The following is a 27,444-nucleotide window of genomic DNA, read 5'->3' as shown; positions in this document are numbered from 1 at the left end:
GGAGGCGGCCTTAGCGCCATTTTGTGGGAGCGAAGCGGTAGCTGGGCTGCTCTTGGGTCCCTCGCTGCTTCGGTTTCCCTGTCGGAAGAGAAACCAGACCGGGCTTCCTAGCAGCGGCCTAGCGGGTGAGTCGTGGACGCTTCTCACCGAGGACGCCCTGGGCGTTCCGGCCCCCGCGTTGCGCGGCCCGAGGCGGACGCAGCGGGTTCCGCCTCCGCCCCGGGAAGGGAGCCGTGGGGCCGGGCCTGCCTCGTCCTGCCCGAGCGGGCTCGCGCGGGCGCGTCGTTAGGGCTTGGCGCGGGGTGGCAGCCGGCGCCGAAGCAGGGACGCTTGGCCCGCGGGGCCGTGCAGCCCGAGGCGGAGCTTTGGCCTGGCCTCCGGGCCCGGGCCATTGCCCTGGGCCCTCCGGCACTTGGCACGCCGGGCGACCCTGCCAGCCTAGGCCCCGGGTCCCCGCGTCTGCACCTCGGCCGCCACGCACTGGCTTCTGGGAGGTAGCGGCCCGCGTCGGGAAGGACCTGTGGTCGCTGTCCTTGGTCAACTTTGGAGACCCCCCCCCCCCGGAAGTCCCACAATGAGGAACAGGGAGGAACTTTTTTCCTGCTCTCTTCACGTGGCTCAGTGCTTCTGTTCCTCCTCAGGACACAGCTTCTGCATCGCGTTCTTAGGGAAATGTGCTCTCATTCCCACACGCGTCTCAGCTTAGGTTCTCCTCGGCCCCCAAGATGATTGACTTCTTTCTAGTAGCCTGTATCATGGTTGTAATAAATAAATGGCTTGTTTGCTCTCATCTCTGCGTCCCCCCCGCCCCCCGCGCCCCTTGTAGCCGGCATGCCCCCCGGGACTGACGGGTTGCAGCATCTGATGCATAGTAGGCACTCAGCAAGTGTTTAGGGCAGGAATGAACTAGCAAGGCACTATCCTTGCCGTTATCTCATTTCAGTGATAACCAACACCTATAAGAACCCCAACCCCAAAGTTGTTCTAGAAGTCCTAGAAGATTGACATGGTAGTGTTTATTAATCGGGTGATGTTAAGGAAGCAGTTACTTTGACACGAGTGTTCGTCATTAATATTTCTTTTTCCTTTAAGAGAAATAAGAAAAGATGTCTGAATATATTCGGGTAACGGAAGATGAGAATGACGAGCCTATTGAAATACCATCAGAAGACGACGGGACAGTGCTGCTGTCCACGGTTACAGCCCAGTTTCCCGGGGCGTGTGGACTGCGCTACAGGAATCCAGTGTCCCAGTGTATGAGAGGTGTCCGGCTGGTGGAAGGAATTCTGCATGCCCCCGATGCCGGCTGGGGAAATCTGGTATATGTTGTCAACTATCCCAAAGGTGTGTTGCCCTTTGCTTTTGCAGTACTAAAGCATAGTCGTGTTTGTGTCTCCTGAGTTGGATCGTGGCCTCATTTCACGGCGTCTCCTGTAACACAAGTATTTCTTTAAACGTTGCTAATAGACTAGTTTGGAACGCCACTACTCTAAATTAGTAAAAATTGGAAATACAGAACATTTTTTAAAGGAAAAACTATGTACTTAATTATTTGAACAAGTGTTGCCAACTTAATGCCAGATTTAAGGAACAGCTAAGAATGTTTTGCAGTGATCAGTCTGTGGTAAATAGATTCTTTTTAAAGTGCCCGATATTTTGTTCTGGTTCCTTACAGGCTTATATCATTCATTCAGTTAATCTGATTTTTCCGTCCTTAAATGATTATCAGTTGCAGTAACCCAAATCTTGAATTAGTGCAATTGTAGTTTGGGGTTTTGGTCTTATTCTCACTGCCACTTATCCCTGATGTTCTAAATCTTAAAAAAGGAAACATGAAGTTTGTGGAGGAAACAGGTACATTTTATCAATAAGAATTTACTTTAGTTGATATATCTTTGTTACTTTTATTACAACTCGATGTTGCAACAAAGTATTGTAGTTGGTTAGTATGCAAGATGTTGACTTAAACTTTGAGAACATTTTTAACAGCATCAACTTGGTTTTTCTTTAGTATGCTGTTACCCAAATCTAAAATGTCATTTAGATGATGATATGTCGATGTAGGTTCATCAGTTGTAACAAGTGTACCATCTTGGATGGGGCAGGAATATCATGATAATGGGGGAAGCTATGCACCTGTAGAGGTAAAAGGAGGGTATGGGAAATCTCTGCCTTTCTTTCCATTTTGCTGGGGACCTAAAACTGCTCTAAAAAATAAAGTCTGGGCGCGTCTGGGTGGCTCAGTCAGTTGGGCGTCTGCCTTCAGCTTGGGTTGTGATCTCGGGGTCCTGGGATTGAGCCCCACATCAGGCTCTCTGCCCAGTTGGGCGTCTGCTTCTCCCTCTCACTCTCCCTCTGTGCGCGTGCGCTCTCAAAAAATAAATGAGAAATTTTTTAAATAAAATTTAAAAAATCTATTTTTTAAAATGTCATTTAGTTCCTCCTCCTCCCTTCCAAATACTGTTTTTTAAAAATAACCCAAGACTTTCTTTTTAATGACAAAATCAACATGAGTTCATGGTTGAAAGTTTAGAAAAGAAAGAAAAAGAAAATTGAAATCACCCTTAAATCCACAGCTGGAGATAAAAGTTTGATCACTTTTTGGTATATAACTTTTAAGTTACGGACATTAAAATAATTAAGCAAATCTATTTAATAGGCACAAAGATAGTACAGCACGGTTTTTTAGCCTGTTTTCTTTTTTTCCTTACTGGGTTTTTTTTTTTTTTTTTTTTTTTAAAGATTTTATTTATTTATTTGACAGACACAGCGAGAGAGGAAACACAAGCAGGGGGAGCAGGAGAAGGAGAAGCAGGCTTCCCGCTGAGCAGGGAGCCTGATGCGGGGCTCGATCCCAGGACCCTGGGATCATGACCTGAGCCGAAGGCAGACGCTTAACGACTGAGCCACCCAGGCGCCCCTCCTTACTGTGTTTTTAAAGTCGAAGTGAAGTAGAATTATTTTTGTTTTTGATGTACCTTTTGAGAGGGAAGAACAAACCATCATAATCTTGAGATCTCACAAAACCAGAGGTGGGAATCCCGGCCATTGCACCAGAAAGCCCCTCAGCCACTTCCTCAGTCCCTCCGTCTGTCTTTGAGAGCTGACCTCTCTCTTTGCCAAAAGTTTTCAGTATCTTATGCTTAGAATCTTTGTGCTTATCGTTGTTAGATGTAGGGGCTAATGTGTTTTAAGACCTGTTAAGTGAGGAGTTTTGAAAGGTTTCTGCTCATTTTGTTTAGATAACAAAAGAAAAATGGATGAGACAGATGCTTCATCAGCAGTGAAAGTGAAAAGAGCTGTCCAGAAAACGTCTGATTTAATAGTGTTGGGTCTTCCATGGAAAACGACTGAACAGGATCTAAAAGAATATTTTAGTACCTTTGGAGAAGTTCTTATGGTTCAGGTAAACTTTGATTTCATATTAACGATTTTTTTCTTCCCATAAATGAACATCCAGAATTCCTGTAGTTTGGTAACACTGCCCTTCATGCTCAGCAGACGGTATTTTTAATATTTATTACGTGCATGCATAGGGGATGCTGAAAAGAAATTTGGGTTGGGGTGCCTGGCGGGCTCAGTGGGTAGAGTACACAACTCTTTTTTTTTTTTTTTTTTTAAAGACACATTTATTCAGCGTCATGATCAGACTATTACATTTAGCAATCAACAGCATGGGTGCAAAAAAAAAAAAAAATCTACATTAAAACCCTTTGTTGGAATGCTTTACACTTTCCACAGAACAGAAACTAAAATAACCTGTTATACAATTAGTCACAAATACAGTCCTCGAGTTTTTTGCCCATACACATGAGTATTGGCTAAAACATGTCTTCTTTGTAGCAGCTAGGCCCTGCCACCACTGTGCTTGGCTGAGTTCACAAATCTGTTGTAACCTGTAGCTTCCCTGTCACTTCTCTGGCTCTCCTCACCTGCTAAGCTTTGTTTCCTGGCAGTAATTAAAACCTTCTGCCACTGCCATAGCTACTGCTGCTGCTGGAACCACCGTAGCCACCTTGGTTTCGTGGTTTGGCAAAGTATTGGCCTCCACCACCATAGGGGCCAGAGCTTCTGCCTCCAAAATTTCCTCCTTTCGTGGGTCCAAGATTTGAGGATTGATTGTTGTAATTGCCAAAATCATTATAGCTTCCGCCACCTCCAAAGTTGCTTCCATCATTACCAAATCCGTTATAGCCATCCCCACTGCCACCATATCCACCACCACCTCGACTGCCACCAAAGCCACCTCGACCACTGAAGTTCCCTCCACGACCAAAGTTGTCATTCCCACCAAACCACCTCCACGACCACCACCAAAGTTTCCAGAACCACTTTGACCTCTTTGGCTGGATGAAGCACTAGCCATCTCTTGCTTAGATAGGGCTTTCCTTACTTCACAGTTGTGGCCATTCACAGTATGGTATTTTTGAATGACAATCTTGTCTACAGAGTCACGGTCATCAAATGTTACAAAAGCAAAACCTCTCTTTTTGCCACTGCCCTGGTCAGTCATGATCTTGATCACTTCAATTTTCCCATACTGTTCAAAATAATCTCTTAGATGATGTTCTTCAGTGTCTTCTTTAATGCCACCAACAAAAATCTTTTTCACAGTTAAGTGGGCACCAGGTCTTTGAGAATCTTCTCTTGAGACAGCCCTCTTTGGCTCCACAACTCTCCCATCCACCTTGTGTGGCCTTGCGTTCATGGCTGCATCCACCTCCTCCACAGTGGCATACGTGACAAACCCAAAGCCTCTGGAGCGCTTGGTGTTTGGATCTCTCTATTACCACACAGTCCTTAAGCGTTCCCCATTGCTCAAAATGGCTCCTCAGACTCTCATCGGTTGTTTCAAAGCTCAAACCTCCGATGAAGAGCTTCCGCAGCTGTTCAGGCTCTTTGGGAGACTCTGACTTAGACATGACGGTGGTGGGAGGGGAGACTTTAACGATGCTTACTCGGCGGCGTCCACGGGCAGAAAGCGAGTACACAACTCTTGATCTCAGAGTCGTGAGTTCAAGCCCTATGTTGGGCCTAGAGCCTACTTAAACAAAAACAAAATTTGGGTTGTACTGTTTCTCTTTATGCATATAACCTATGTTTTTGCCTTTGACGTTATAAAATGCTGCATAAAAGCTTAAGGGAAGGTGGTGACATTAGTCTATTTCTTTTTTTATTTTTTTTTAAGATTTTATTTTATTTACGTTATTTCTTAACGACTGAGCCACCCAGGCGCTCCATAGCCTATTTCTTTATAACATATCACTGGGAGATTTAAAAACACTTATTTTTAAAAGGGGGGGGCAGTTGGCTGGCTCATTCGGGGGATCATGTGACTCTTGATCTCAGGGTTGTAAGTTGGAACCCCACGTTGGGTGTAGAGATTACTAAAATAAATAACTAAAAAGAAAAACACTGGGGGCACTTGGGTGGCTCAGTCGTTAAGCGTCTGCCTTCGGCTCAGGTCATGATCCCAGGGTCCTGGGATCGAGCCCCACATCTGGCTCCCTGCTCGGTGGGAAGCCTGCTTCTCCCTCTCCCACTCCCCCTGCTTGTGTTCCCTCTCTCGCTGTCTCTCTCTCTGTCAAATAAATAAATAAAATCTTTAAAAAAAAAAAAAAAACACTGGGCGCCTGGGTGGCTCAGTTGGTTAAGCGACTGCCTTCAGCTCAGGTCATGATCCTGGAGTCCCTGGATCGAGTCCCGCATCGGGCTCCCTGCTCAGCAAGGAGCCTGCTTCTCCCTCTAACCCTACCCCCTCTCGTGTTCTCTCTCTCTCTCTCTCTCATTCTCACTCTCTCAAATAAATTCTTTTTTAAAAAAAGTGATTTTCTGTTTTTCCGACTTAAGATTTGTAAATATTAGATCTAATTTATCTTTGCATTCTAAAACATTTTGTTAGAATTCTGTTTTGTGACATGATTAACTATTAACATGATCTGGATTCCTAATGATGTAATGTATGGGGATTAACATAAGAATAAAATTAAAAAAAAAAAAACATCTGGATTCAACGTTTACTCTCCTGTTGCTTTTTTACCTCAAGAATAACTTGGTTTAGGGGCGCCTGGGTGGCTCAGTCGTTAAGCGTCTGCCTTTGGCTCAGGTCATGATCCCAGGGTCCTGGGATCGAGCCCCGCATCGGGCTCCCTGCTCGGCTGGAGGCCTGCTTCTCCCTCTCCCACTCCCCCTGCTTCTGCTCCCTCTCTCGCTGTATCTCTGTCAAATAAATAAATAAAATCTTAAAAAAAAAAAAAGAATAACTTGGTTTAAGTTTTAATTAAGCAGTTCCATCGAAGTAAAGCCATTCAAATTACTCAGGAACTGATTTGGATGTGTGTGTGTTTCTAGTAAATTTCATTGTTTTTTTTCCCCCCCCAGGTCAAGAAAGATATTAAAACTGGCCATTCAAAGGGGTTTGGCTTTGTTCGTTTTACGGAATATGAAACCCAGGTTAAAGTAATGTCACAGCGACATATGATAGATGGACGGTGGTGTGACTGTAAACTTCCTAATTCTAAGGTACTTTGCTCTTTTTTCCTGTGCTTTGGGAATTTTTGCTGACAAACTCCCTTAGAAGACACCGTAAAATAACACATAAAATGCACTCTTAAAAGGTGGTGGCTGGTGAATTCCTGAAACCTTTTGCCTTGTTAAAGCCTTAGGACCTTCATGCGTGCTGAATATTTTGTTTGTTTGAAATCTTTAGTTTATTACCTCTCTAAACTAAAAGCTGGTTCGTTTTATTCTTTTCTTTTGTTATTTCTACTGAGTGGAGAGTTTCTTATGTAGTTACAGGTTTAAAACACAAGGACAATGAGAATACATTAATCTTGTCACGAAAGCCTGACTGGTTCCAAGCAAGCAAGACTGACTTGGAGAGTTCGCCTCTTTGCCAGGGTGTTTCTATCATTGACTGTCCTTAATCCAAATACAGTCTTTTTTTTTTTTTTTTAAGATTTTATTTATTTATTTGATAGAGACACAGAGAGAGAGGGAACACAAGCAGGGGGAGTGGGAGAGGGAGAAGCAGGCTTCCCGCCGAGCAGGGAGCCCGATGCGGGGCTCAGTCCCAGGACCCGAAGGCAGACGCTTAACGACTGAGCCACCCAGGTGCCCCCAGATACACAGTCTTGAACTTTAAACTTTAAAATGTGGGAGCGCCTGGCAGGCTCAGTCGGTAGAGTGTGTGACTCCTGATCTCGGAGTTGTGAGTTCAAGCCCCATGCTGGGTGTAGCGAGAACTTAAAAATTAGATCTTTAAAAAAGAAAATGTTATTTTTCACTGTTCTTAAAGAGCAGTGCTAATGCAGAAAACTAAGAATGTACCTCCTTTTTAATGACTAACAGAAAAGGCAGGTAACTTTTGTTATATCTGCTATCATAATGCTCTTTTCATGCTTGTAAAATATTTCTCATGTTTTTCTTTTCTTTCCATCCGCCCAGCAAAGCCCAGACGAGCCTCTGAGAAGCAGGAAGGTGTTCGTCGGGCGCTGTACAGAGGACATGACCGCTGATGAGCTGCGTCAGTTCTTCTGCCAGTACGGAGAAGTGGTAGATGTCTTCATTCCCAAACCGTTCCGGGCCTTTGCCTTTGTTACCTTTGCAGATGATCAGGTATTTTTGTCTTGAATAATTTTGTCCCAGCTCTGTTAGGTAATTTGTCTTGAACTTCTCCCACCCAGCTAATTGCCATCCTTAGCCAAGCTTTCTGACCTTGTGAGCTGTGGGATATATGGGTCTAGATAGTCGTGGTAATCCCTTGATTTTTTCAGTATGTGGCACTGACCTGGGAGTGTTCTATGTGTTGAAAATAAGCTGACAAATCCCTGCCGCCTTACTAGAGCTAAAGGCGATTTTATGGGTTTAAATGAAACGAGCGTTCATTGCTTGTTTTTCCTCCAGCTTAGACAGTGGCTTGAAATCTTAAGTGTTATTGCTACTTTGATGCGTGAGTCAGTGGTTTAATCTCCTTTATTTACACCCCTTATTTCTTATAGGTTGCCCAGTCTCTTTGTGGAGAGGACTTGATCATTAAAGGAATCAGCGTACATATATCCAATGCTGAACCTAAGCACAATAGCAATAGACAGTTAGAAAGAAGTGGAAGATTTGGTGGTAATCCAGGTGGCTTTGGGAATCAGGGTGGGTTTGGTAACAGTCGAGGGGGTGGAGCTGGCTTGGGAAACAATCAGGGTAGTAATATGGGTGGAGGGATGAACTTTGGCGCCTTTAGCATCAATCCGGCGATGATGGCTGCAGCCCAGGCAGCGCTGCAGAGCAGCTGGGGCATGATGGGCATGTTAGCCAGTCAGCAGAACCAGTCGGGCCCATCAGGTAACAACCAGAGCCAAGGCAACATGCAGAGGGAGCCAAATCAGGCCTTTGGTTCTGGAAATAACTCCTATAGCGGTTCTAATTCAGGTGCAGCAATTGGTTGGGGATCTGCATCAAACGCAGGGTCTGGCAGCGGTTTTAATGGAGGGTTCGGCTCAAGCATGGATTCTAAATCTTCTGGCTGGGGGATGTAGACAGTGGGGTTGGTAGAGACTGGTGGGAATTCAAATTTTTCTAAACACATGGTAAGTATATTGTAAAATACATATGTACTAAGAATTTTCAAAATTGGTTTGTTCAGTGTGGAGTATATTCAGCAGTATTTTTGACATTTTTCTTTAGAAAAAGAGGAAAAGCTAAAGGAATTTTATAAGTTTTGTTACACAAAGGGTTGAAATATTGAGTGTTTGAAAGTGAACTGCTGTTTGCCTGATGGGTAAAAACCAACACACTACAATTGATATCAAAAGGTTTCTCCTGTAATCTTTTATCCCTGGACTTGTCAAGTGAATTCTTTGCATGTTCAAATGGAAACCATTGATTAGAACTACATTCTTTCCTCCTCGTTTTAATTTGAACCCCACCATATGGATTTCTCCCTTAGGAAAATCTCCTTTTTGGAGATCATGGTGTCACAGTGTTTGGTTCTTTTGTTTTGTTTTGTTTTTTTTAACACTTGTCTCCCTTCACATGCAAAAGTACAATACGAAGCCTTCATTTAATCTCTGCAGTTCATCTCATTTCAAATGTTTATGGAAGAAGCACTTCATTGAAAGTAGTGCTGTAAATGTTCTGCCATAGGAATACTTCTGTCTGCACGCTTTCTCATTCAAGAACTCGTCAGCACGCTGCACAGGCTGCGTCTTTGACGGTGGGTGTCCCATTTTTATCCGCTACTCTTTATTTCATGGAGTCGTATCAACGCTATGAACGCAAGGCTGTGATATGGAACCAGAAGGCTGTTTGAACTTTTGAAACCTTGTGTGGGATTGATGGTGGTGCCGAGGCATGAAAGGCTAGTATGAGCGAGAAAAGGAGAGAGCGCGTGCAGAGACTTGGTGGTGCATAATGGATATTTTTTAACTTGGCGAGATGTGTCTCTCAATCCTGTGGCTTTGGTGAGAGAGTGTGCAGAGAGCAATGATAGCAAATAATGTACGAATGTTTTTTGCATTCAAAGGACATCCACATCTGTGGGAAGACTTTAAGTGAGTTCTGTTGTTAGGTGACCCGCGTTAGCTGAATGTGTTAAGTGACACGATACTTGTACCTCCCCCGCCCCTTTGTCAACGGCTGTGAATGCTGTATGGTGTGTGCCCTCTCCTGTTACTGACCTGTAAGTGTGCTCATGTGAACTGAAGCTGGTGGCTTGAGAACATGGACGGAGCTTGTGGCGTGCTTTGCAGGAGTACGTGGAAGCAGAGTTCACCAGTGAGCTCGGGGTGTCGCAAAGAAGGGTGGAGGTTCCTCTGTCTGTTAGCCGCCCATGAGAATGCTGTCTGATGCAGTTCTGTGTCCTGTGCTTGGATGCTTTTTATAAGAGTTGTCAACGTTGGAAATTCTTAAATAAAACTGATTTAAATAATATGTGTCTTTGTTTTGCAGCCCTGAATGCAAAGAATTCATAGCAGTTAATTCCCCTTTTTTGACCCTTTTGAGATGGAACTTTCATAAAGTTTCTTGGCAATAGTTTATTTTGCTTCAAATAAACTTATTTGAAAAGTTGTCTCAAGTCAAATGGATTCATCACCTGTCATGCATTGACACCTGATACCCAGACTTAATTGCTATTTGTTCTTGCATTGTCCAAAGTGAAAGTGTTTTTGTTTTTTTTTTTTTCTTTTTAAATCTAGTTTTTAATAAGTCTGGGTGACCGCACCTAAAATGGTAAGCAGTACCCTCCAGCTTCTTATTAGTGCCTCTGTGCATTTGGGTGATGTTCTATTTACATGGCCTGTATAAATCTCCATTGGGAATCATGCCTTCTAAAAATATTTGGGCGAGTGGGAAAAACAATGTTAATTATTTTCAAATGCTTTGTAGCAAAGCATAGTCAAAAAGAAGGGAATATCAGCACCTCTTTCTGGTTCGGGATTTGAAAAGTGGAATTAATTGCGGTAGGGATAAAGTAGAAGAAACCACAAATTATCTTGTGCCTGAATCCATTACAAAGCCTGATAGCTTTAAGAACTAGCAGGGTGGGTTGTCTGTCTGGAAGTGTTAAGTGAAATGGGCTTTGTCCTCCACAAGTGGGGGAATAGAGTAATGTTGAATAAAATCGTTTACAAACTCAGATTAGACTCTCACGACGCATTGTGAAGTATGTAAAAGCAATAATCTGTTGATTCTCTGTTGTACTTTTGATGTAACTACTGTGAGGGTTGAGCTTGTTTTCTGATGGAAGAATGAACAGTTTTTGTGTTGGTAGTTTTACCTGATGCCCTTATCTGATTAGATTATGATAAATAGGTTGGTTTGTCATTTTGCAAGTTACGTGTTTTAACTTGTAGAAATGAAGTCGTCCTTTAGACTTGTGATCGCCACGTTGTTTCGTTATTCAGTTTCCTCTGTAAAAGGATCTTGCGTTGTTTTAATTTTTTTTCTGCATCTAAGTTGCATGATTTCCAAACCCTGTACCATCTGAATTTTGCATTTTAGCACTTGCACTATTACTCAGCAGCAGTAACATGGTAACACTTAAAATGGTATTCGGGGACCTCCAAAGACTAAACTGACAAGCCTCCAAGGAGCCCGGGGTAAGTTCACTTGTCAATGGCATGGTTTTAATCCCTTATTTACACTTGTTGTAAACCCGTCTTAGAAGGCTTTCAGTGTGGAGCAGCCTTCTGTTAACATGTTCGCGGCACCAGTAGCTGCGGGTATTTAATTCCACCCTAAAAAAAAGAAAAAAAAGAAAAAAGAAAATGAAGTCTAGAAGTAAACCATTTCGCAGAGATTTGTTTTTAAAAGTCTATTTGGTCATCTCAATGCATTCATTCTCAAAACTTTTTTGAACCAGTTGAATAAAAAATTTGTTGCCACCACAGTTTAGTGTCTGGAGTCTTACTGGAAAAATAGTTTCTTTTTTGTATGTGACAAAGGTGATGGAAAGATACCTTTAAAAAGGGAGTCTCAAGAAGTTCCCCTTTAACGTGCACAAGAGGAATCGGGCCAAAACTCACAATGAATTTTTACATGAGTGATGATGATTTGGCTAGAATGAAACCCTTTGTTAAATGTGAACCTATTAGAACTTCTTAAGGAGGAACAGCCAACGAAAATGACATGAGATTTTTAAGGTTAAGTCGGCTTAAATTGTGTCCTTAGGAGAAGGAAGATGTATGTGATAATTAGAATAATTTGTTGTTGAGTACTAGGTGAGTAGCTCTTACTTGTGTATGAGTTCTACACTCAGCTATTGTATGATTTGTGATCCGTTGTTCGTTAAGTGTGCCCAAGTATTTCCATGTTTGTTGTAAGAAGGAAGAAAACACTATAGATTTATCTATAATAACACCACTTAATTCTAATATATTTCTTCTTAAGGAAATGGCACATTCGATTCAGCGCTTTTCTGTATGTGGACATTATTTAGTCTATTTTCAAGTGCCAGGAACATCCTCACAGCTAAAATAAATTCTTAACATTGGAATTACTAGGTCAAAGACTATGCATGCTCTCAAGGCTTTCCAAATACATTGCCAGATTGTCCTTTAGAAAATGTGTGTTGTCTTTGACAATGTGAAATAGTGCTATTCCATGTTCTTTTTGTCTGCCAATTTGATAAGTGAAAAATTAGGTCTCACCAATCTGTGGTATTGGTTTTTAAACATGGGAGTCAGCCAGCACCTAAGCCAAAGTTATCGATGTGTCCAGTTTATTTGCTAAAAAATCATGATTCAGTGTTATCCCTGAGCCAGTATTGCTATAATATATAAAGCTGTGTTAGAGATCAGTAAGAACAAGCCCCCCCTTGGTGGAATAGTCGTCAGAGAACATGAACAGGCAATTCGTAGGAATATAGATAACCATTACAAAATGTACTGGACTTTGTAAGTAATTAAACGCAGATTTAACCAGCGAGTTTCTGTTGGATTGGCAAAGGTGATCCCACCTAATTGTCTGTGTCCCCTTGAATCAAAGAGTAAGAGGCGAAAAACCTGGCGAGTGAGAAGCGCCCGGAATGGGTCTGACCCATGGTGTGGCGGTGGGTTGGGGGTTAGAGCGACAACTGATGTGTTCGTGTCTCTCAGGCCACATGGCTGCTAAGACCTTTTACAGGAATTTTTAAAACTAAGGAATCATTGAAGACCTACAAATTAAAAATTGTTAATTATGTTCTTGATCCAGGGAATATAGTTAATAACTTTGGTGTAGACTCCATACTGATTTGCTTCCCCACAATTAAAGGAACCCCAGGACACTATTCCTCCCACAAACCATCTCTGTGTCTCATTATCTTGAAACACTAACGCCCCCCCACTGTCCCCTCTACAGCTGTCCTTGCCCCCACCTTCTAAGCCAGCACAAAACATGTTCTCCGTTACCCTCCCCCCTGGATAGGAGTGCTTCTCATACGCAGCAGTACATTTCTGATGGTCGACCATTGGTATGTCAACAAACATTAGATTTCTGGCAAGAAAACCCCTCTGGGTTAATCCCCATCCAGATGCGGTCCCAATGTCATTTGTCCTCATGAAGGATTCAGCTTCCTTTCCTGGCAAACAGATAGGCAGGATGTTACTATTGATTACAACTCTGTTCTTCAATTTAATCAGTGCTATGTCGTTCTCAAAACCAGCATCATGAGTATAACCTTCATGTATAAAAATGGCCTCGGCCCAGGCTTGTGTGTAATGAGCCGACAGTCTCTTCACGGTACCCATTCTGATGTCTAAGGAGGAGGCAGCTTCTTTCTGCGCGTATACAGCGTGAGCAGCTGTTAGGATCCAGCCGTCCTGCAGGAGTGCGCCCGCTGCTGTAGCTTGACCTAGTAACAGGACTTGCCAGGGGAAATGACCAAGCTTCGCCTTCTGCCCTCCGTATATACGACCTCCTATGGTACGAGTTGATATTCCACAAACTGGGGAAAGAAGCAGAGCCTTTATAGAAACCCCGCGGTGGTTTTTCCCACAATTATTACCACTTTGGAATTGTGTCTGATGTCATCCAAAAGTTACCTCGGGTTGATGGGGCGCCCACCTAAACAGGTGAGGCTGCTTTTTAAAACACAGTTCAAAGACCCGATAAAACCTCTTGGTAAAAATGAGGTGAGTGGAAATTAACATTTAGAAACTAATTTGTTTTGCTAAAATAATTTGGTCTACACGATCGGGAAAATTAATAGGGCAAACAGGAATTGTATGAGCTGATGTACTGGGTGATGTGATTAGAAAGTGAAAGGAAATGACCTTTTCATTGCTTATTTTCCTACTTGTAAAATGGGGTATTTTCCATGTAGTTCTGGGAAAGCAGGAACTAAGGTCACTACCCCAGGATTTGCAAAATTCGTTTCACCTTTGAACATACAAATGTTTTAAAAATCAGGATGTTGCAGTTGTAGCCAGGAACCTTCAGGTTCAGGAATTTTTTGGTCTAGTTGAGGCTTCCAAACTAAATTTACTGTGTATGGCTAACAATGTGCTCATTAATGTAGCAGCTATGCTTCCTGTTGTGTCAGAATACTGGCATTAAAACTTAAAATGTTGTGTCAGCTAAGATACCATTTTTTTTAAGCCAAATAACAAAGGAGTAATGAATATATTACCACCTTTCTTATTTTTTTAATCACTGTACTCAACTTTATCTTTAGAGCCAATTCTGGTAAAAAAATTTTTTTTGAGTACTATTAAAAGGCAAATTGCATTAATGTTTAAAAACTAGATGTCACTGAAAACAATTGCTTAGGGAAATAATGAAGTTATTAGCTTTGGGGTTTTAATAGTTACACAGAGAAAAGTAACTCCGCAGCAGAACTCGTGTTTATAAATGTATAAATGGTTCAAGATAATTTTTAAAATAATTTTTTATGCTTGCCTGGTTATAAGGTCAGATATAATCAAGTGACTGATAAAGTCAGCACCTAGCAACCTCTCCGACCGGAAAGGGGGTGATAAGAACGTAGTATTTGGAAATAACAACTTGGTGTAAGAACCAAGTGCTGAAGTTCCATTTCTGCCCACCACAGCTAAAGCTCCGCTGATGTCTCCCACCCAGTTCTACTTCCATCAATAAGAATCTCCTGTATAAATGTATCCATTACCAGGCTCACAGACTGGGAGTGATGTTTCTCCTTTGGAGCTCGTCCAGAATCCATCAGCCTCACACACATATTTACCTGCAAGTCATTGGAAAAGCAAAAATGTTTAACTGCATGTATAAGGTGGTTGTCATTTGCTTGAATACCCCCTTGAAAAATGTTGATTCTTGAGCATCAGTGGGAAGTAGAGGTGTCTGAATAACCATTTTACATGATTTCATGAATAGGAGGTCTCTGCATTAACCATGTTTGCTTGCAAAGTGGAAACCTTTTAGATGTGTAACTTGAATATGTATCAAGATCTCAAGTGCTTAATGATAAGGTTTTGACTTGTTAAATTAAACCATTTGGAATATATTGTGTGTTTGTAGTAGTCATTTACTAGAGAAGATCTGTTTTCAGATTCCTGCAAATTGACATTAAAAGTCACTTAAGCTGTAATATTTCACTTAGCGGGTGGAAGAAGTGCCTTTTAATCTTTTGTGTAGCCTTAGCCAAAAATGTCGGCTCAAGTTTAGTTTCAGATCATGAGGGCTTTGGTTCCAAATACCACGCACCGCCAACTTTGAAGTTTGCTTACCGTCATCAGGTGTCATTGTGTAGAACTCATCACAGCGGTACTGAATCACCGCTTTGTACGTGGTCACTTCAGGGCCTGTGATGGACTCCGCTTGGCCGCTGGGTAGGTCATCAGGAGGGCCACAGTCAACAACTAGTGAACACGGGGGGAGGACAGTAAAAAGACAAGACTGACAGGTGGTTGTGCGCGGGGTGCTGGAGCTCGAAGCCATATTCATCCCACCCCGTGCGGTGGACATCCTCCATCTCTCTCGAGAGGGAATTGCCTTAGTGTGATTTTTTTTTAAGATTTTTATTTATTTATTTGACAGCGAGAGCAGGAACACAAGCAGGGGGAGTGGGAGAGGGAGAAGCAGGCTTCCTGCCGAGCAGGGAGCCCGATGTGGGGCTCCATCCCGGGACCCTGGGATCATGACCTGAGCTGAAGGCAGACGCTTAACCATCTGAGCCACCCAGGCGCCCGCCTTAGTGTGATTTTAAAGACAACCACTCCTTCCTGTTCTGAACTAAATGGCTCGAGTGAGGTGAGGCCCCTGGGGTAGGAGCCCTGTGATTCCTTTCATAAAGGAAGGGAGTTTGAAACCACTTGGGCTCCTTAGCACTTTTTTTTTTTTTTTTTTTTTTTTTAAGATTTTACTTATTTGAGGGGCGCCTGGGTGGCTCAGATGGTTAAGTGTCTGCCTTCGGCTCAGGTCATGATCCCAGGGTCCTGGGATCGAGCCCCGCGTCGGGCTCCTGGCTCGGTGGGGAGCCTGCTTCTCCCTCTCCGTCTGCCTCTCACCCTGCTCATGCTCTCTTGTCTGTATCTCTGTGTCTCAAATGAATAAATAAAATCTTTAAAAAAAAAAAAAAGATTTTACTTATTTGAGAGAGAGCACAAGCAGGGGGAAGAGGGAAGAAGCCGCAAGCAGCCGCTCGGAGGGAAGAACCGGGCCAGGCTGCACGTGCCTGCCCGGGCTGGATCCCCAGAAAATGGTCCTCGGTTTGCAGTTCGGTTGGCCTTAAAGGTCAAAGAACAACACAAAGAAGGACTTGGCTGCTTCTTAGGTTCCTTTTCAAAAATGTGTAGGGGACCCGGAAGTCATAATACCTTGACTTTGCATTAAAATGCACACCTGTGGGGACATAATTAAGGTGAAATAACTGCCCAGTTTAGGAGCCCAAGTGCAGTCTAGAAGTCTGGTTCCCACAGAAGAGCTAAAATTCGATGGATTTCTCTGGATATTTTAAAAGGTTACATTTAAGCCGTTTTCCGCAACTTCACAGCTGTGTGCCTGGTTCTGTGCCAAGTGCTGTCCACTTCTCCGTGGAGATGCCCACACCCAACTCGCTTAATTAAAGTGACCCGGCTGGGGTTCAAATCCAGACCTCTCACTCCTCCCAGCTCTGCTGCTTTTGAGACAGAGAGAATGAGAGAGCATGAGAGGGAGGAGGGTCAGAGGGAGAAGCAGACTCCCCGCCGAGCAGGGAGCCCGATGCAGGACTCGATCCCGGGACTCCAGGATCATGACCTGAGCCGAAGGCAGTCGCTTAACCAACTGAGCCACCCAGGCGCCCCCCAGCTCTGCTGCTTTTGAACTAAGGATTGACAGTCTCATTGGTGGGAATGTAAATTTATGAAATGAAAATATTTAAATTCCCTAGGAATTCTGTGGAGAAACGTTTGCACGCAGTATGCACAAATATATTTACAGGGGCGTTCACTACGGCAGTGTATGTAATAGTTAAAATCTGGGAGCACTGCGGTGGGGGCTCCATGCTGTCGTTAACAAGGATGAGTGAGCGGCTCTGCTACTACTTGGATTGATGTGGAAAGAGATCCCGACGACGTGGAGGGAAAGAGCGCAGTGCGATCAGACTTAGTACCCCATTTTGGTTAAAAAGTATGTAATAGCGGGGGCGCCTGGGCGGCTCAGTGGGTGAAGCGTCTGCCTTCAGCTCTGGTCATGATCCCCGGGTCCTGGGATCGAGTCCTATGTTGGGCTCCCTGCTCAGCCAGAGGCCTACTTCTCCCTCTGCCCCTCCCCCTGCTTGTGCTCTTGGTGTCTGTTAAATGAATACATTTTTTTAAAAAATCCTAAAAAAAGGTAATTTTAAAAAAGTATATAATAGTGAAATCCCTTCATGTATACAGCATAGGAATGAAGGAATGGGCCCTAAACCCTCAGCAGTAGTTTGGGGATTTGGGCAAGAGGGGTTCTCACTATGTTTTTGTAAATTTATTTTTTCTAATTAACATGTATTTTATAATTGAAAAAATATTTAAAATAAGATGTGATGCTTACAAAATGGTAATGTACCCCCTCACCCCAGTTTGGTGTGTGTGTACACACGTGTGAGAGACGTGTGCGATTGGAGGGATGTCGTAACAGTGGGATTGTGCGAATTAAAAGGTCTCATTTTCTCTTTCCCATCCTCAATGAATATTTTACACCTGGAAAAAGATTTTTAAATATCATGCTTTTCCAAAGGAAATACTTTTCCTGGTAGCTTGGTTCCGTTTGAACCTGTAAGTGCACAGAGAGGCTGGGGAAGAGAAGCGACTTTGAAATTCAGTTCCTGATAAGGAGACCGTTTCAGAAAACACCAGAAGCAGTGATCAAAGCAGGCAAAGCAGCAGAAGCCGCCCCAGGACCCATGGTCACGTGGACTTACTGCTGCACGTGGGCATCGGCTGGTCCCAAGATCCATCTTTCTGACAGACGGCAGCAAATGATTTCAGGGGCAAATCACCCTAAAGAAGAATTCAGCAAATATTACTTACCTTGTTTATATCATGACGCCGCGCCCCAAGGCTGAGCTCCTACACCCGTTCCTCTGGGGGGGGGGTTCGGGAGGTGCCCGGCGTGGGGTGCCACACCCACATGACTGGACACACCCCAGTAGCTCTGCGGGGTTTGTTCCCTACGGGATGATCTCCTCTTTCAAGATGTATTTGGCACTAAATGTGGGCCTCTGCAGCAGTTTATGAATATTTCTTGCTTTCCCCTTAAATCCAAGGACACATCAGATCTCACAAGTTCCTGCTGATTTCCCACCAGTTCTTTATATAAAGTGCCAAAGGGGGGTGGTCGGAATCTGGGGAAGGCCAACCTGCTCCAACACAGAGCGGGTGTGCCTGGATTTTTCTAGCCTGTGGCCATTAGCTGCAGGACAGTTATTAAAAATACTTCGATAAGCTTCACATGTGTATTCTCAGTTTTTACTGCTAGTATTGTTTACGGAGAAACATTTTTCTAAAGTTTATGAAAGATCACTTTGGCAGAAGAAGCCTTTATGCTTAAAAGGAGAGAAGGATGATTTTTTAATTTTTTCTTTTTTTTTTTTTTTTCAGATCAGAAACTGAAGAGGTTTGCAGTCCAAGGAGCTGTGGGAAAGAGCCTTCCCCGGGGCACTTTGCAAGGTGGGAAAAGTGCCTTCTTTGGGGGGGGGGGGGAGGATTTGTCCCTCCACAGGACTGGATTGAATAGCTATCACTTCAGTGTTATTACTTTTTACCACTGGGATTCAGTGACAATTTTGAGGAAGGTTAATCCCTTACCTGTGCCCCTAAAGCAACACAGTAAGCATTTTTAAAAATTACCCTCCCTTTCCCTTCACAGAGGTCACTATTTATAACTTTGCAGAATATACTGTTTCCCAGGGCCGTTTAATTTTTTGTGGGCCCAGGAGTGGTGGCCAGTTAAGGTCATCACGTGGCCAGGGGGCGGGGCCTCACTTAATGCAAGGCGGTCTCGCAGAGCAGGTGGAAGGAGGATGGCAAACTCATCCTTCCCTTGTTTCAGCCGCTTTACAAGAGCTGCTGTGATGTGTGACGGAGGAGTCCACTTTAATCACCAGCTTTCAATCAAAGCCCTTTTTAAAGCTCTTTGTATAAAGGCACAATTCCTAAGAATAAAAAATTCTCCATAGCCATCTCTCTTCTCAGCCGCGTTTTCTTTGATTTGTATTGTTCAGTCACGGGCAAAAGAAACCAGCATGCTGACCACAGCTCTTTTCCCACTTTCGCACATGTATGCGTTATCAGACCGATCGCGATCCTGCTGCACTTACGGTTTTGTATTAACTTACTTGGAGAAGCTCATAACCGGTCTCGCAAAAGACGGCGAGGCGATCCTTCAGGATGTACTCGGCTTGCACCGGCGCGATGTGGCCATTAGGTGGCGCCACCGGACCAGGGCAGGGCTGAGCTGTTGGGGGTGGGGCGGAGAGGGAGGCCGGGCTGAGTGAGGGCTTTTGATGCGGTCTCCAGCGCGCCGCTCTGAATTTAGCCATTTAAAGGTCTTGATTTATACATGGGTCCCGCATCACAAAAAGAGCTCGCCGCAAGTGGGGTAGCGTCCGTCAGATTTAAAACCCCAAAGGCAAGAATACACTGGGTCGCTTATTGCCCAAATGAGGAATTGCAGCCGGGCCTGGCCTCAGCCAAGGCTGCCAGGCAGGCGGGCACGCGGGGAGCCGGGGCGGCCTCCACACCCGCAGGGCAGCGTCCGCTCCGCGCCGGAACCTGAGCCACGCGGCCCAAAACCAAGCCACAGTGTCGGTTGGGGGAAAAGAGCTAGTCCGCATTCCCAGCAGTTACTTTCAACTCCGTGTGCGTGTTTCCTCAGCTGTGAGATGCGGAGGGGAGAACAGTCACTCACCCTCCAGGGTTGTCGTGAAGGCCGGATGTAAAGCACCTGGGCTGGGCAAGAGTGGGTGCATGTGACCCCCCACAACAGCCCTGTGGCATGGCCTTCGCTGCTCGGGGAAACCTGGGGTCCAGGTCCTCTCCAGCACCCAGGAAGCCTCCTGCTTCCCCTGAGAGCACGTACGTGCCCACAGTGTGCAGGCCTCCAGGGAGAGGTCCTTCACTCTGGTCCCCAAACCCTGGCCTGTTGTCACCCCAAGGCTTCAGCCCACCCCCATCGCTCCCCCTCGGCCTGTGCCAGTCTTCTGCTGAGTCACCTTCTCCCTCCAGCTGTGTGTCCCAGGGCAGCTCTCAGTCCCCTGCAGGCCTGAAGTCCCCACCTCCAGGGACAGCATAGGCCGGCGCCAGGCTGGCACCTTCCCTCCCTCACACAAGCCTCAAGGCTCTGTCCTGGCCCTTCCCCCACCAGCCTGGCAGACCTGACTCCCCCTTTGAGTCACTCTGAAACCAGCACCTCGGTTGTAGAAGTTTTATTACTTTGACCTACAGGAAAATGAAAGACTCAGAAATGAACAGGAGACAAACGAATTGTTCTCATAGTGCTGGGCTCCCTCCTACCAACCAGTCTCGCCCCTTCCCACATTTCCAACAGAGGTGGCCCAAGGGTTAATCTTTTCTAATCCAATTTTCTAATTTAAAAACTACCCCAATCCCTTTAATCCAATTATCACTTCCTCTATGCCACACCCTGCACCCAATGCTTTCCCTGCATTAGCCCACGAGTTGACACCTTTTGAAGGAGACATTGTCCTCAATTGGAATAATTGGGACATTAAGGCTCAGAAAAGTTTTGTGAGAGGTTCAATGTCACATAGTCAGGAAACAGGTTTGTGCCTGGACACAAACCTAGGCAGTCCGACACCCAAACCTGAGCTCTAAGCTTCCTGGATGGGTGGTTGGTTAGAGAGAAGGATGGATGGATGGATGGAAGGAAGGAAGGAAGGAAGGAAGGAAGGAAGGAAGGAAGGAAGGAAGGAAGAAGGATGGATGGATTTTGGAAGGAAGGAAGGAAGGATGGATGGATGGATGGATGGATGGATGGATGGAAAGATGGATGGATAGATGGATGGATGGAAGGAAGGAAGGATGGATGGATGGATGGAAGGATGGAAGGACTGAAGAATGGAAGGACAGATGGATGGATGAAAGGATGGATGGGGGGGCGCCTGGGTGGCTCAGTCGTTAAGCGTGTGCCTTCGGCTCAGGTCATGATCCCAGGGTCCTGGGATCGAGCCCCACATCAGGCTCCCTGCTCCATGGGAAGCCTGCTTCTCCCTCTCCCACTCCCCCTGCTTGTGTTCCCTCTCTCGCTGTCTCTCTCCCTCTGTCAAATAAATAAATAAAATCTTAAAAAAAAAAAAAAAGGATGGATGGGTGGAAGGAAGGAAGGATGGATGGATGAAAGGATGGATGGGTTGATGGAAGTATGGAAGTATGGATGGATGGATGGATGGAAGGAAGAAGGATGGATGGATGGATAGGTGGAAGGAAGGAAGGAAGGAAGGATGGATGGATTTTGGAAGGAAGAATGGATGGAAGGATGGAGGGAGGGAAGGATGGATGAAAGGAAGGATGGATGGAAGGATGGATGGAAGGAAGGAAGGAACAATGGATGGATGGATGGAAGGATGAATGGATGGAAGGAAGGAAGGATGGATGGAAGGAAGGAAGGATGGTTGAAAGGAAGGAAGGATGGATGGAAGGAAGGATGGATGGATGGATGGATGGAAGGATGGATGGAAGGAAAGAGGGATGGATGGATGAATGGATGGATGGAAGGAAGGATGGATGGATGGAAGAAAGAAGGATGGATGGATGGATTGATGGATGGATGGAAGGAAGGAGGGAGCCAAGGAAGGAGAGAAGTTGGGAGAGATGCAAGATCACCAGGAGAAGGTGATCTTGCCTAGAACAATCTTTTCTTTTGCTTATTATCTTTCTTGCCCTACCTTCCTTCCTATGAAAACCCTCCATTTTGTACAACTCCCTTCAGAGCTCCCCTCCACCTGGTAGATGGGATGCTGCCCAATTCACAAATCATTTAATAAAGCCAGTTAAGCCTTTAAATTTACTCAGTGGAATTTGGTTTTTTGTTTTTGATGGATGGATATGAAGGGTGGCAGAATATGGCACTCCAGAATATGCCTCTTTGGCATAAGGATTATTTTGAGCTGATTATTTTCAGAAATAGCAGACACAGGAGAAGGTCTGAAAACAGAGCAAAAGTTATCCTTTTGTAAGGGAACTTTATATTCACACAAGAAATGTCCATTAAGAGCGTCTCCCTCTCCGTCCCAGGAGAAGGATGACTAAATCACTAGAAACTCGTCCCTGGAGAAGGCAGGGTCTTACATCTGTATAACAAACCTTACTTTCATTTACCGTACTTTTCCCAGTCATGGGCACCTCCCCATAACTGGCTTCCCCCACGCCCTCCTCTCTTTTGTCTTTAGCTGAAGATGGTACTGACGCCTTGAGTTCTAAGTCCCCATTCTCCCGTGGGTAATCTCCCACGTATGCACGAGACATACACCTTAACAAACGTATTTGTTTTCCTCTTGTTAATCTGTTTCTTGGTCCCAGCCAAGAATTTAGGAGGGCAGAGGGAAAATTGTTTTTTCCTCTCCTACAGATGGAAGGAGGGCCGGTTGAGTGGATGGGTGGTTACAAGAAGGGAGGGAGAGAAGGAGGAGTGAAGAGAGGGAGAGGTGGGTGGGTGGGTGGGTGCGTGGGTGGCATTTCCCCTTAGGGACCACTGTCTCACAGACCACCCTCACTCAAACCTGGTTTGTCTTCTGATGGAGTTCAGGACGCACTACCCCAAAATACAGCTCCTGGGCATGTTGAGTATTTGAAGCTGAAGGAGTTTGAGAAAACGGAGGCAGGGAGATCCCTCGGACCTCTGCCCCCTCCCTCACCCTTCTTCCCCATCACAGTCAGAAGACCCTCACGTACCGTCACGTGACAGTTGCCCTCCCTATACCGGGAGGGAAGGAGCATCCTTATCTCCAAAGACAAAGGGAACCGAGAAGAATCCAAATAAAGAGGCCTTGCTAAGTTTCCCCCATTTACAACACTTGCCTTAACCTGTCATTTTTCCCCATGACTGTCTCCTCTTCTGCAAACCCCCCACATAGAAATACGCAAGCCTAAGTGTTCCTCTGGGTCTTTTCTGCCTTGCGAAGTCTCCCATGCCACGTAGACCTTACATTACGTAAGTGTGGATGTTTTTCTCCTGTTGATCTTTGTCAGTTTACTTTTCGGACCCAGCCAGGAACCCTAGAGGGCCGAGGAAAACTTTCGACTCCCCTGCACTCCCCAGGCCTAGTCAGGAAGAGTTCCAGCCTATGTAGCTCCTCAACACTCCAGGAAGAGCTTGCTGCCGGGATCCAAGACCCCCTTGCCCTCACCTGTGCTGGCGTAGTGGATCTTCCAGCCTGTGTGGTCCCCCGACTGATCAGTGACAAAGGTGATGGTCATGGCATTGCTTTTAGTTTCAATCCTAGGGGGCAACGTTGTCCCACAAAATGGGCCATATTCCTCTTTGTCTGTTTGAATCTGAAAGCAGAAGGGGCTCTGTCACCTCCGGACCCGCCAGAGCCAGAGGAGGTCTAGACCCAGGGAGCCGGACCTTGAGGGTGTCGTAGGGACACTGGGTGTCCGGGTGTGTCTCCACGTCGAAGGACCCCACAAAGTCCAGGATAATGCTGAACCCCTCCTCCAGCTGGATGCCATAGGTGCAACTTGAGAGTTTGGGGTACGGCTGCGGGTATTCAGGGCTGCTGAGCACCCCCGACCGGTTGGTGAAGATCTGACCTGAACACAGGGCTGAGAGAGGATGGGGCGCTGTGAGAGGGTGCCAGCAGCCTGATTCCGCCCCCCCTGGCTGCCCTCACTGCCCTCTGGCCCAGTCAGATAGAACACCCCACCTCATGGGTGAAGGAACAATCTAGAGTTTCTTGGGCTTCCTGGATTTGGTTGAAACAGGTGGCACTCAGATGTACATCCTCCAGGACCCCACCCACACCCCCAGGGGCTCCTGGGCCTGGGGAGTTCTGGGCCTGAGTCACAACTCTGGGGTTGACAAAGTGAGCGAGGTTAGATTCTGCTGAGGGGGAAGGAGACGAGGGGGTCCTTCATCCACCCCTGACCCCAGCAACTCCCAAATTCATCCACCACGGGGCTCCCACCTGCACCCAGCTGGGACCAGTCCAGCCTTCCCTGGGTCCCCACGGGGAACAGAGGGGCCTCCCCTTGTCCACGTTCCCTCCCACCCTGGGTCTGGGCACTGCCCTGGGGGTTAGTTGAGGGAAGTTCAAGTTCACACTGATCAAAAGCATGTCTGGTGCCCTCTTTCTCCACTGGGCCAGATGGTCGTGCGCTTGCAGAGTGAGCTTTTTCTGCACCAGCCATGGGAGGCATCTGCCCAACCCCACCCCAGGCTGCAGAGGGTGTCTGAGCTGGGAGGCTTCCAGAAGCGAGGAGTCCCAGCACAGCCCACCTTCCTCCGTGGGCCTGCTCCCCACAGGGCAGAGGGAACAGCCCCTGGATGTGGGGGACCAGCCTGCCCATCGATGGCTATCTCCCTGGGCTTTTCTGCTCTGGGTCAGGCTCCCCCAGCCCACCCCCCCCTGGGGCAGGAGTCATCCCCTGAACAGGAGCTGGTCCAAGGATGCTCCCAGCTCAGCCACTGGGGACCCAGTGGGAGAGTAGAGAGAGCTCGGTCTCCCTGTGTGAACTCAAGCAAGCCCTCGTCCCTCTCTGGGCCTCAGTGCCCCATCTACAGAATGGATTGGGGGATGCTGGACAAGGCTTTCTGGCAAAGGATCCGGTGGCCCCATGGAGGGGGTTCCCACCAACTAGGGTTCATCCAGGCTGTGATGAGGGGAGGGAGAGAGTGGAGGGGGCCAGGGTGCACACCACTGCCCTCTCCCCACCATGCCACCCAAGAGACACGAAGCAGTAGGTGGAGCCGGAAGCAGGTTTATTTTTAGGTCCATGGAGGGATGCATGGGGTGGCTGGGGGGCTGTAGGTAGCAGCAATCTCGGCCCAACCCAGACCGGAGCCAGAGGTGAGGCTAGGGGCTCTGCTCTGGAAGAGAGAACAGAGAGACAGGGAGAGACACTGGGGGAGAGGCCCCAGGCCGGGGGAGGCAGGGGCAGCACTGAGGCTTGGGGGCTGCCCCCTCCCCAGGGCACCCCCGGGTTTCCCATCTGGGCACCTGGCACCTGGCAGGAGCTTGGAGGGTGCGGGCAGTAGAGGCCAAAGGGGTCGGCCTGCTGGGGAGCCAGCCGCCTTGAGTGCGCCCTGCCCCGACTGGGAAGTTTTGTGCAGGGAAGCCTGTGTGAGCTGAGCCTCTGTTCCCCAGTCCTCCAACCTGGGAGCCCAAGGAGGGCGAGGTGGCTGTAACAGGGGCCCAGAGCCCAGACACGGTAGGTGCATAGTGGGGGCCCAACACATATGATCCAAGGGATGGGCTGAAGACCCATGAGAGGGAGCCGAGGATGGAACGGAGGAGGGGGAGGGATTCCGGATTGTCAGCGATGGACAGATGGCAGGAGCGGACCGAAGATCAAAGATGGCAGGAGAGGACAGCCTGCCAGGAGGGGACAGCCTGCCAGGAGGAGTGCCCAGTAGGCCAAGGTCAGTGGTCCCTCCAGACCCCTGGGCAGAGCACTTATGGCTTTTAGGAGCTGGCTGTATTCTGGGCCAAGGTGGGGGCTGGCCTGGGCAGTGTCCGCCCCATACCTTCCCCAGCCCCCGCTCACCTGAGCGGGTGCAGCTCACCTGAGCAGGTGCGCTTGTTCCTGTGGAGGACGTAGCCCCTGCGGCAGGAGCAATAGAAGCCACCCAGGTGGTTGTGGCAGTGGTGGTCGCAGGGAGATGCCTGTCCCGGCGGCACCTGGCACTCATCGATGTCTGGGGGAGGGGCAGGCCAGGCAGGGGGTCAGCGGGGAGGAGCCAAGGCGGTACTGGGGCCCGGGAGCAGGCTCGGCCTCACGGCTGACCCAACAGGTGTCTCCTCCTGTCTGGAAGTGGCTGATGCCCGGCCAAGCATCGAACAGGCCGAGGCTCATTATAACCTCAGAACACTTGGAGGTAGATGTCAGTACCCCTCTTTTTTCAAACGAGTGACGGGTTAAGTGTCCCTGCTCAAAGTCACGCAGCTAATGGGCGGCCAGCGGGCGGAAGCAGCCGTCGAGCCCAAGGAGCGGGGCTGTGACCCAGGTTCCAGCAAACCCTGCTGCAGCCTCCTGAGGAGCACAGAGAGGTGGAGCCACTTGCCCGAGGTCACACAGCTGGTCCCTGCAGGAGCCCCTATCTGAAACCAAGTGTTCGGCTGGAAGCCCACGCACAGGGAGCACAGGCTGGGTGTCCTCAACGGGGCTCAGGCCGGTGGGGCTGTACTTCCCATCCAGAGGGGGGCTCACTGGGCCCTGGCCTCACGGGGGGCGGGGGCTGCTGGGAGCACGTCCCTGGCTCAGCACCCCGCACACCATCGGGCTCAGCCGGAGGGCAGGGGTCACAGCTGTTACTGATATTTGCCCTGGGGCTGGTGTTGGATGCAGGGCTGGACTCCTCGCCCGCTGGTTTGCGCCCGCTGGTTTGGCAGGAACCCAGCCTCGGGGAGGTGAGGGGACCGAAGGGAGAGCTGGCCTGGCCTAAGACAGAGTCACCCCTGGGCAGATGGGCCATCTCGCGTCCCTCCCCCGGACCCCAGCCTCCTCTCGCCTCACCCTCTGCTGCATAGAAGGCCTCAAAGCCCGTGAACGGCTTCTCGTTGGAGTAGTCGGAGCGGAAGGTGACGTCCAGGCTGGAGGCCGGCGAGTAGAAGGTGTCATTGCCGGGGGCGCGCTCCGTGTCTGTGCTCTCCTGCCCGCACAGCGTGGTCAGCACCTTGCTCCCCGAGCTCAGCTGTAGGGTTGGAGTCATGGGGAGGGAGGGCGAGACGCAAGGCCCGCACTCGCTCCCTCCCTCCCTGCTGCCAGGGGTCCCTGTCCCCCAGCCCTCGAGAGGGTCCGGGTCGTCCCCCCCGCCAGCTGTCGGCACCTTGACATAGTCGTACTCGCAGAGGTAGGAGAGCTCCAGGTGGAAGTGGGTGAAGTAGAGGCGCAGACGGTAGCCGGGGGGTGCCGTCAGGGTCCAGCGCTGCTCCTGGTTGTTGGCGTACTCCCCGGGGAAGCCAGGCGATGCCAGGCGCCCAAACATGGGCTCAGGCCACTGTGGGCCAGGGAGTGTGGCTGCCCAGCCCCACAGCAAGCCCAGGAAGACCAGCAGCCTGAGGGCGGCGGCAGGGGGGCGGGTGAGGAGCCCTGTTCTGACCCCTCGCCCCTGCCGGGGAGGCGGTGGGAAGGCTCCCACTCACCTCATTGTGCACCCGTCCAGCTGGCCAGGCCCGGTCTGGAGCTGCACGGTGTCTCACCTTTGGTCTGTTTGTCCAATGCCTGGCCCTGCCCCCAGCCTCCCTGACCCTGGGATTCTGGGAGTTGACCCCATGACTCCGGATTGCCCCGAGTGTCAGGCAGTGAGGGGAGGTCGCTCTGGGAGCCAGGAGGTGGACCTGAGCGACACAGCCCC

General features: G+C 47.8%; 2 protein-coding genes across 3 annotated transcripts; one reads left to right on the top strand and one right to left on the bottom strand.

Moving 5' to 3' along the window:
- On the top strand, positions 1 to 14,953 carry TARDBP (TAR DNA binding protein). 2 transcript variants are annotated; one of them, XR_004681793.1, is made up of 7 exons: positions 1 to 125; positions 1,093 to 1,344; positions 3,243 to 3,406; positions 6,382 to 6,522; positions 7,447 to 7,617; positions 8,001 to 9,208; positions 9,943 to 14,953. XR_004681793.1 is itself a non-coding variant. In XM_035019812.1 (6 exons), the coding sequence occupies exons 2-6, from the start codon at positions 1,107 to 1,109 to the stop codon at positions 8,529 to 8,531; spliced, it is 1,245 nt and encodes a 414-aa protein (XP_034875703.1). In that variant the 5' UTR covers positions 1 to 125; positions 1,093 to 1,106; the 3' UTR covers positions 8,532 to 14,953. The 2 variants fall into 2 exon arrangements, 1 of the variants encoding a protein (XP_034875703.1); XM_035019812.1 differs by having other exon boundaries at positions 8,001 to 14,953.
- On the bottom strand, positions 14,221 to 27,297 carry MASP2 (mannan binding lectin serine peptidase 2). Its single transcript, XM_035019811.1, has 10 exons — positions 27,233 to 27,297; positions 26,917 to 27,145; positions 26,604 to 26,781; positions 25,654 to 25,785; positions 23,497 to 23,693; positions 23,276 to 23,423; positions 19,247 to 19,365; positions 17,831 to 17,909; positions 15,177 to 15,308; positions 14,221 to 14,674 (listed from the first exon to the last, which is right to left on the bottom strand). The coding sequence occupies exons 1-10, from the start codon at positions 27,235 to 27,237 to the stop codon at positions 14,565 to 14,567; spliced, it is 1,329 nt and encodes a 442-aa protein (XP_034875702.1). The 5' UTR covers positions 27,238 to 27,297; the 3' UTR covers positions 14,221 to 14,564.
- Positions 27,298 to 27,444: the final 147 nt, after the last annotated feature.

This window comes from Mirounga leonina, unplaced genomic scaffold, assembly GCF_011800145.1.
Source record: "Mirounga leonina isolate KUSES-001 unplaced genomic scaffold, KU_Mleo_1.0 Mir_173, whole genome shotgun sequence".
NCBI lineage: Eukaryota > Metazoa > Chordata > Mammalia > Carnivora > Phocidae > Mirounga > Mirounga leonina.
Note: the sequence above shows the minus strand (reverse complement) of the source record. Positions and strands in the feature narration are given on the sequence as shown.

Excerpts from the sequence above, each read along its gene's own strand:
- TARDBP (XM_035019812.1), top strand. The coding sequence starts at position 1,107 with ATGTCTGAATATATTCGGGTAACGGAAGATGAGAATGACGAGCCTATT. Across the intron at positions 1,345-3,242 it reads TGTTGTCAACTATCCCAAAG|ATAACAAAAGAAAAATGGAT; the intron begins GTGTGTTGCCCT and ends CATTTTGTTTAG. Across the intron at positions 6,523-7,446 it reads GTAAACTTCCTAATTCTAAG|CAAAGCCCAGACGAGCCTCT; the intron begins GTACTTTGCTCT and ends CCATCCGCCCAG.
- MASP2 (XM_035019811.1), bottom strand. Across the intron at positions 25,786-26,603 it reads GGCCTTCTATGCAGCAGAGG|ACATCGATGAGTGCCAGGTG; the intron begins GTGAGGCGAGAG and ends CCCCTCCCCCAG. Across the intron at positions 23,694-25,653 it reads GAACAAGCGCACCTGCTCAG|CCCTGTGTTCAGGTCAGATC; the intron begins GTGAGCTGCACC and ends ATCCTCTCTCAG.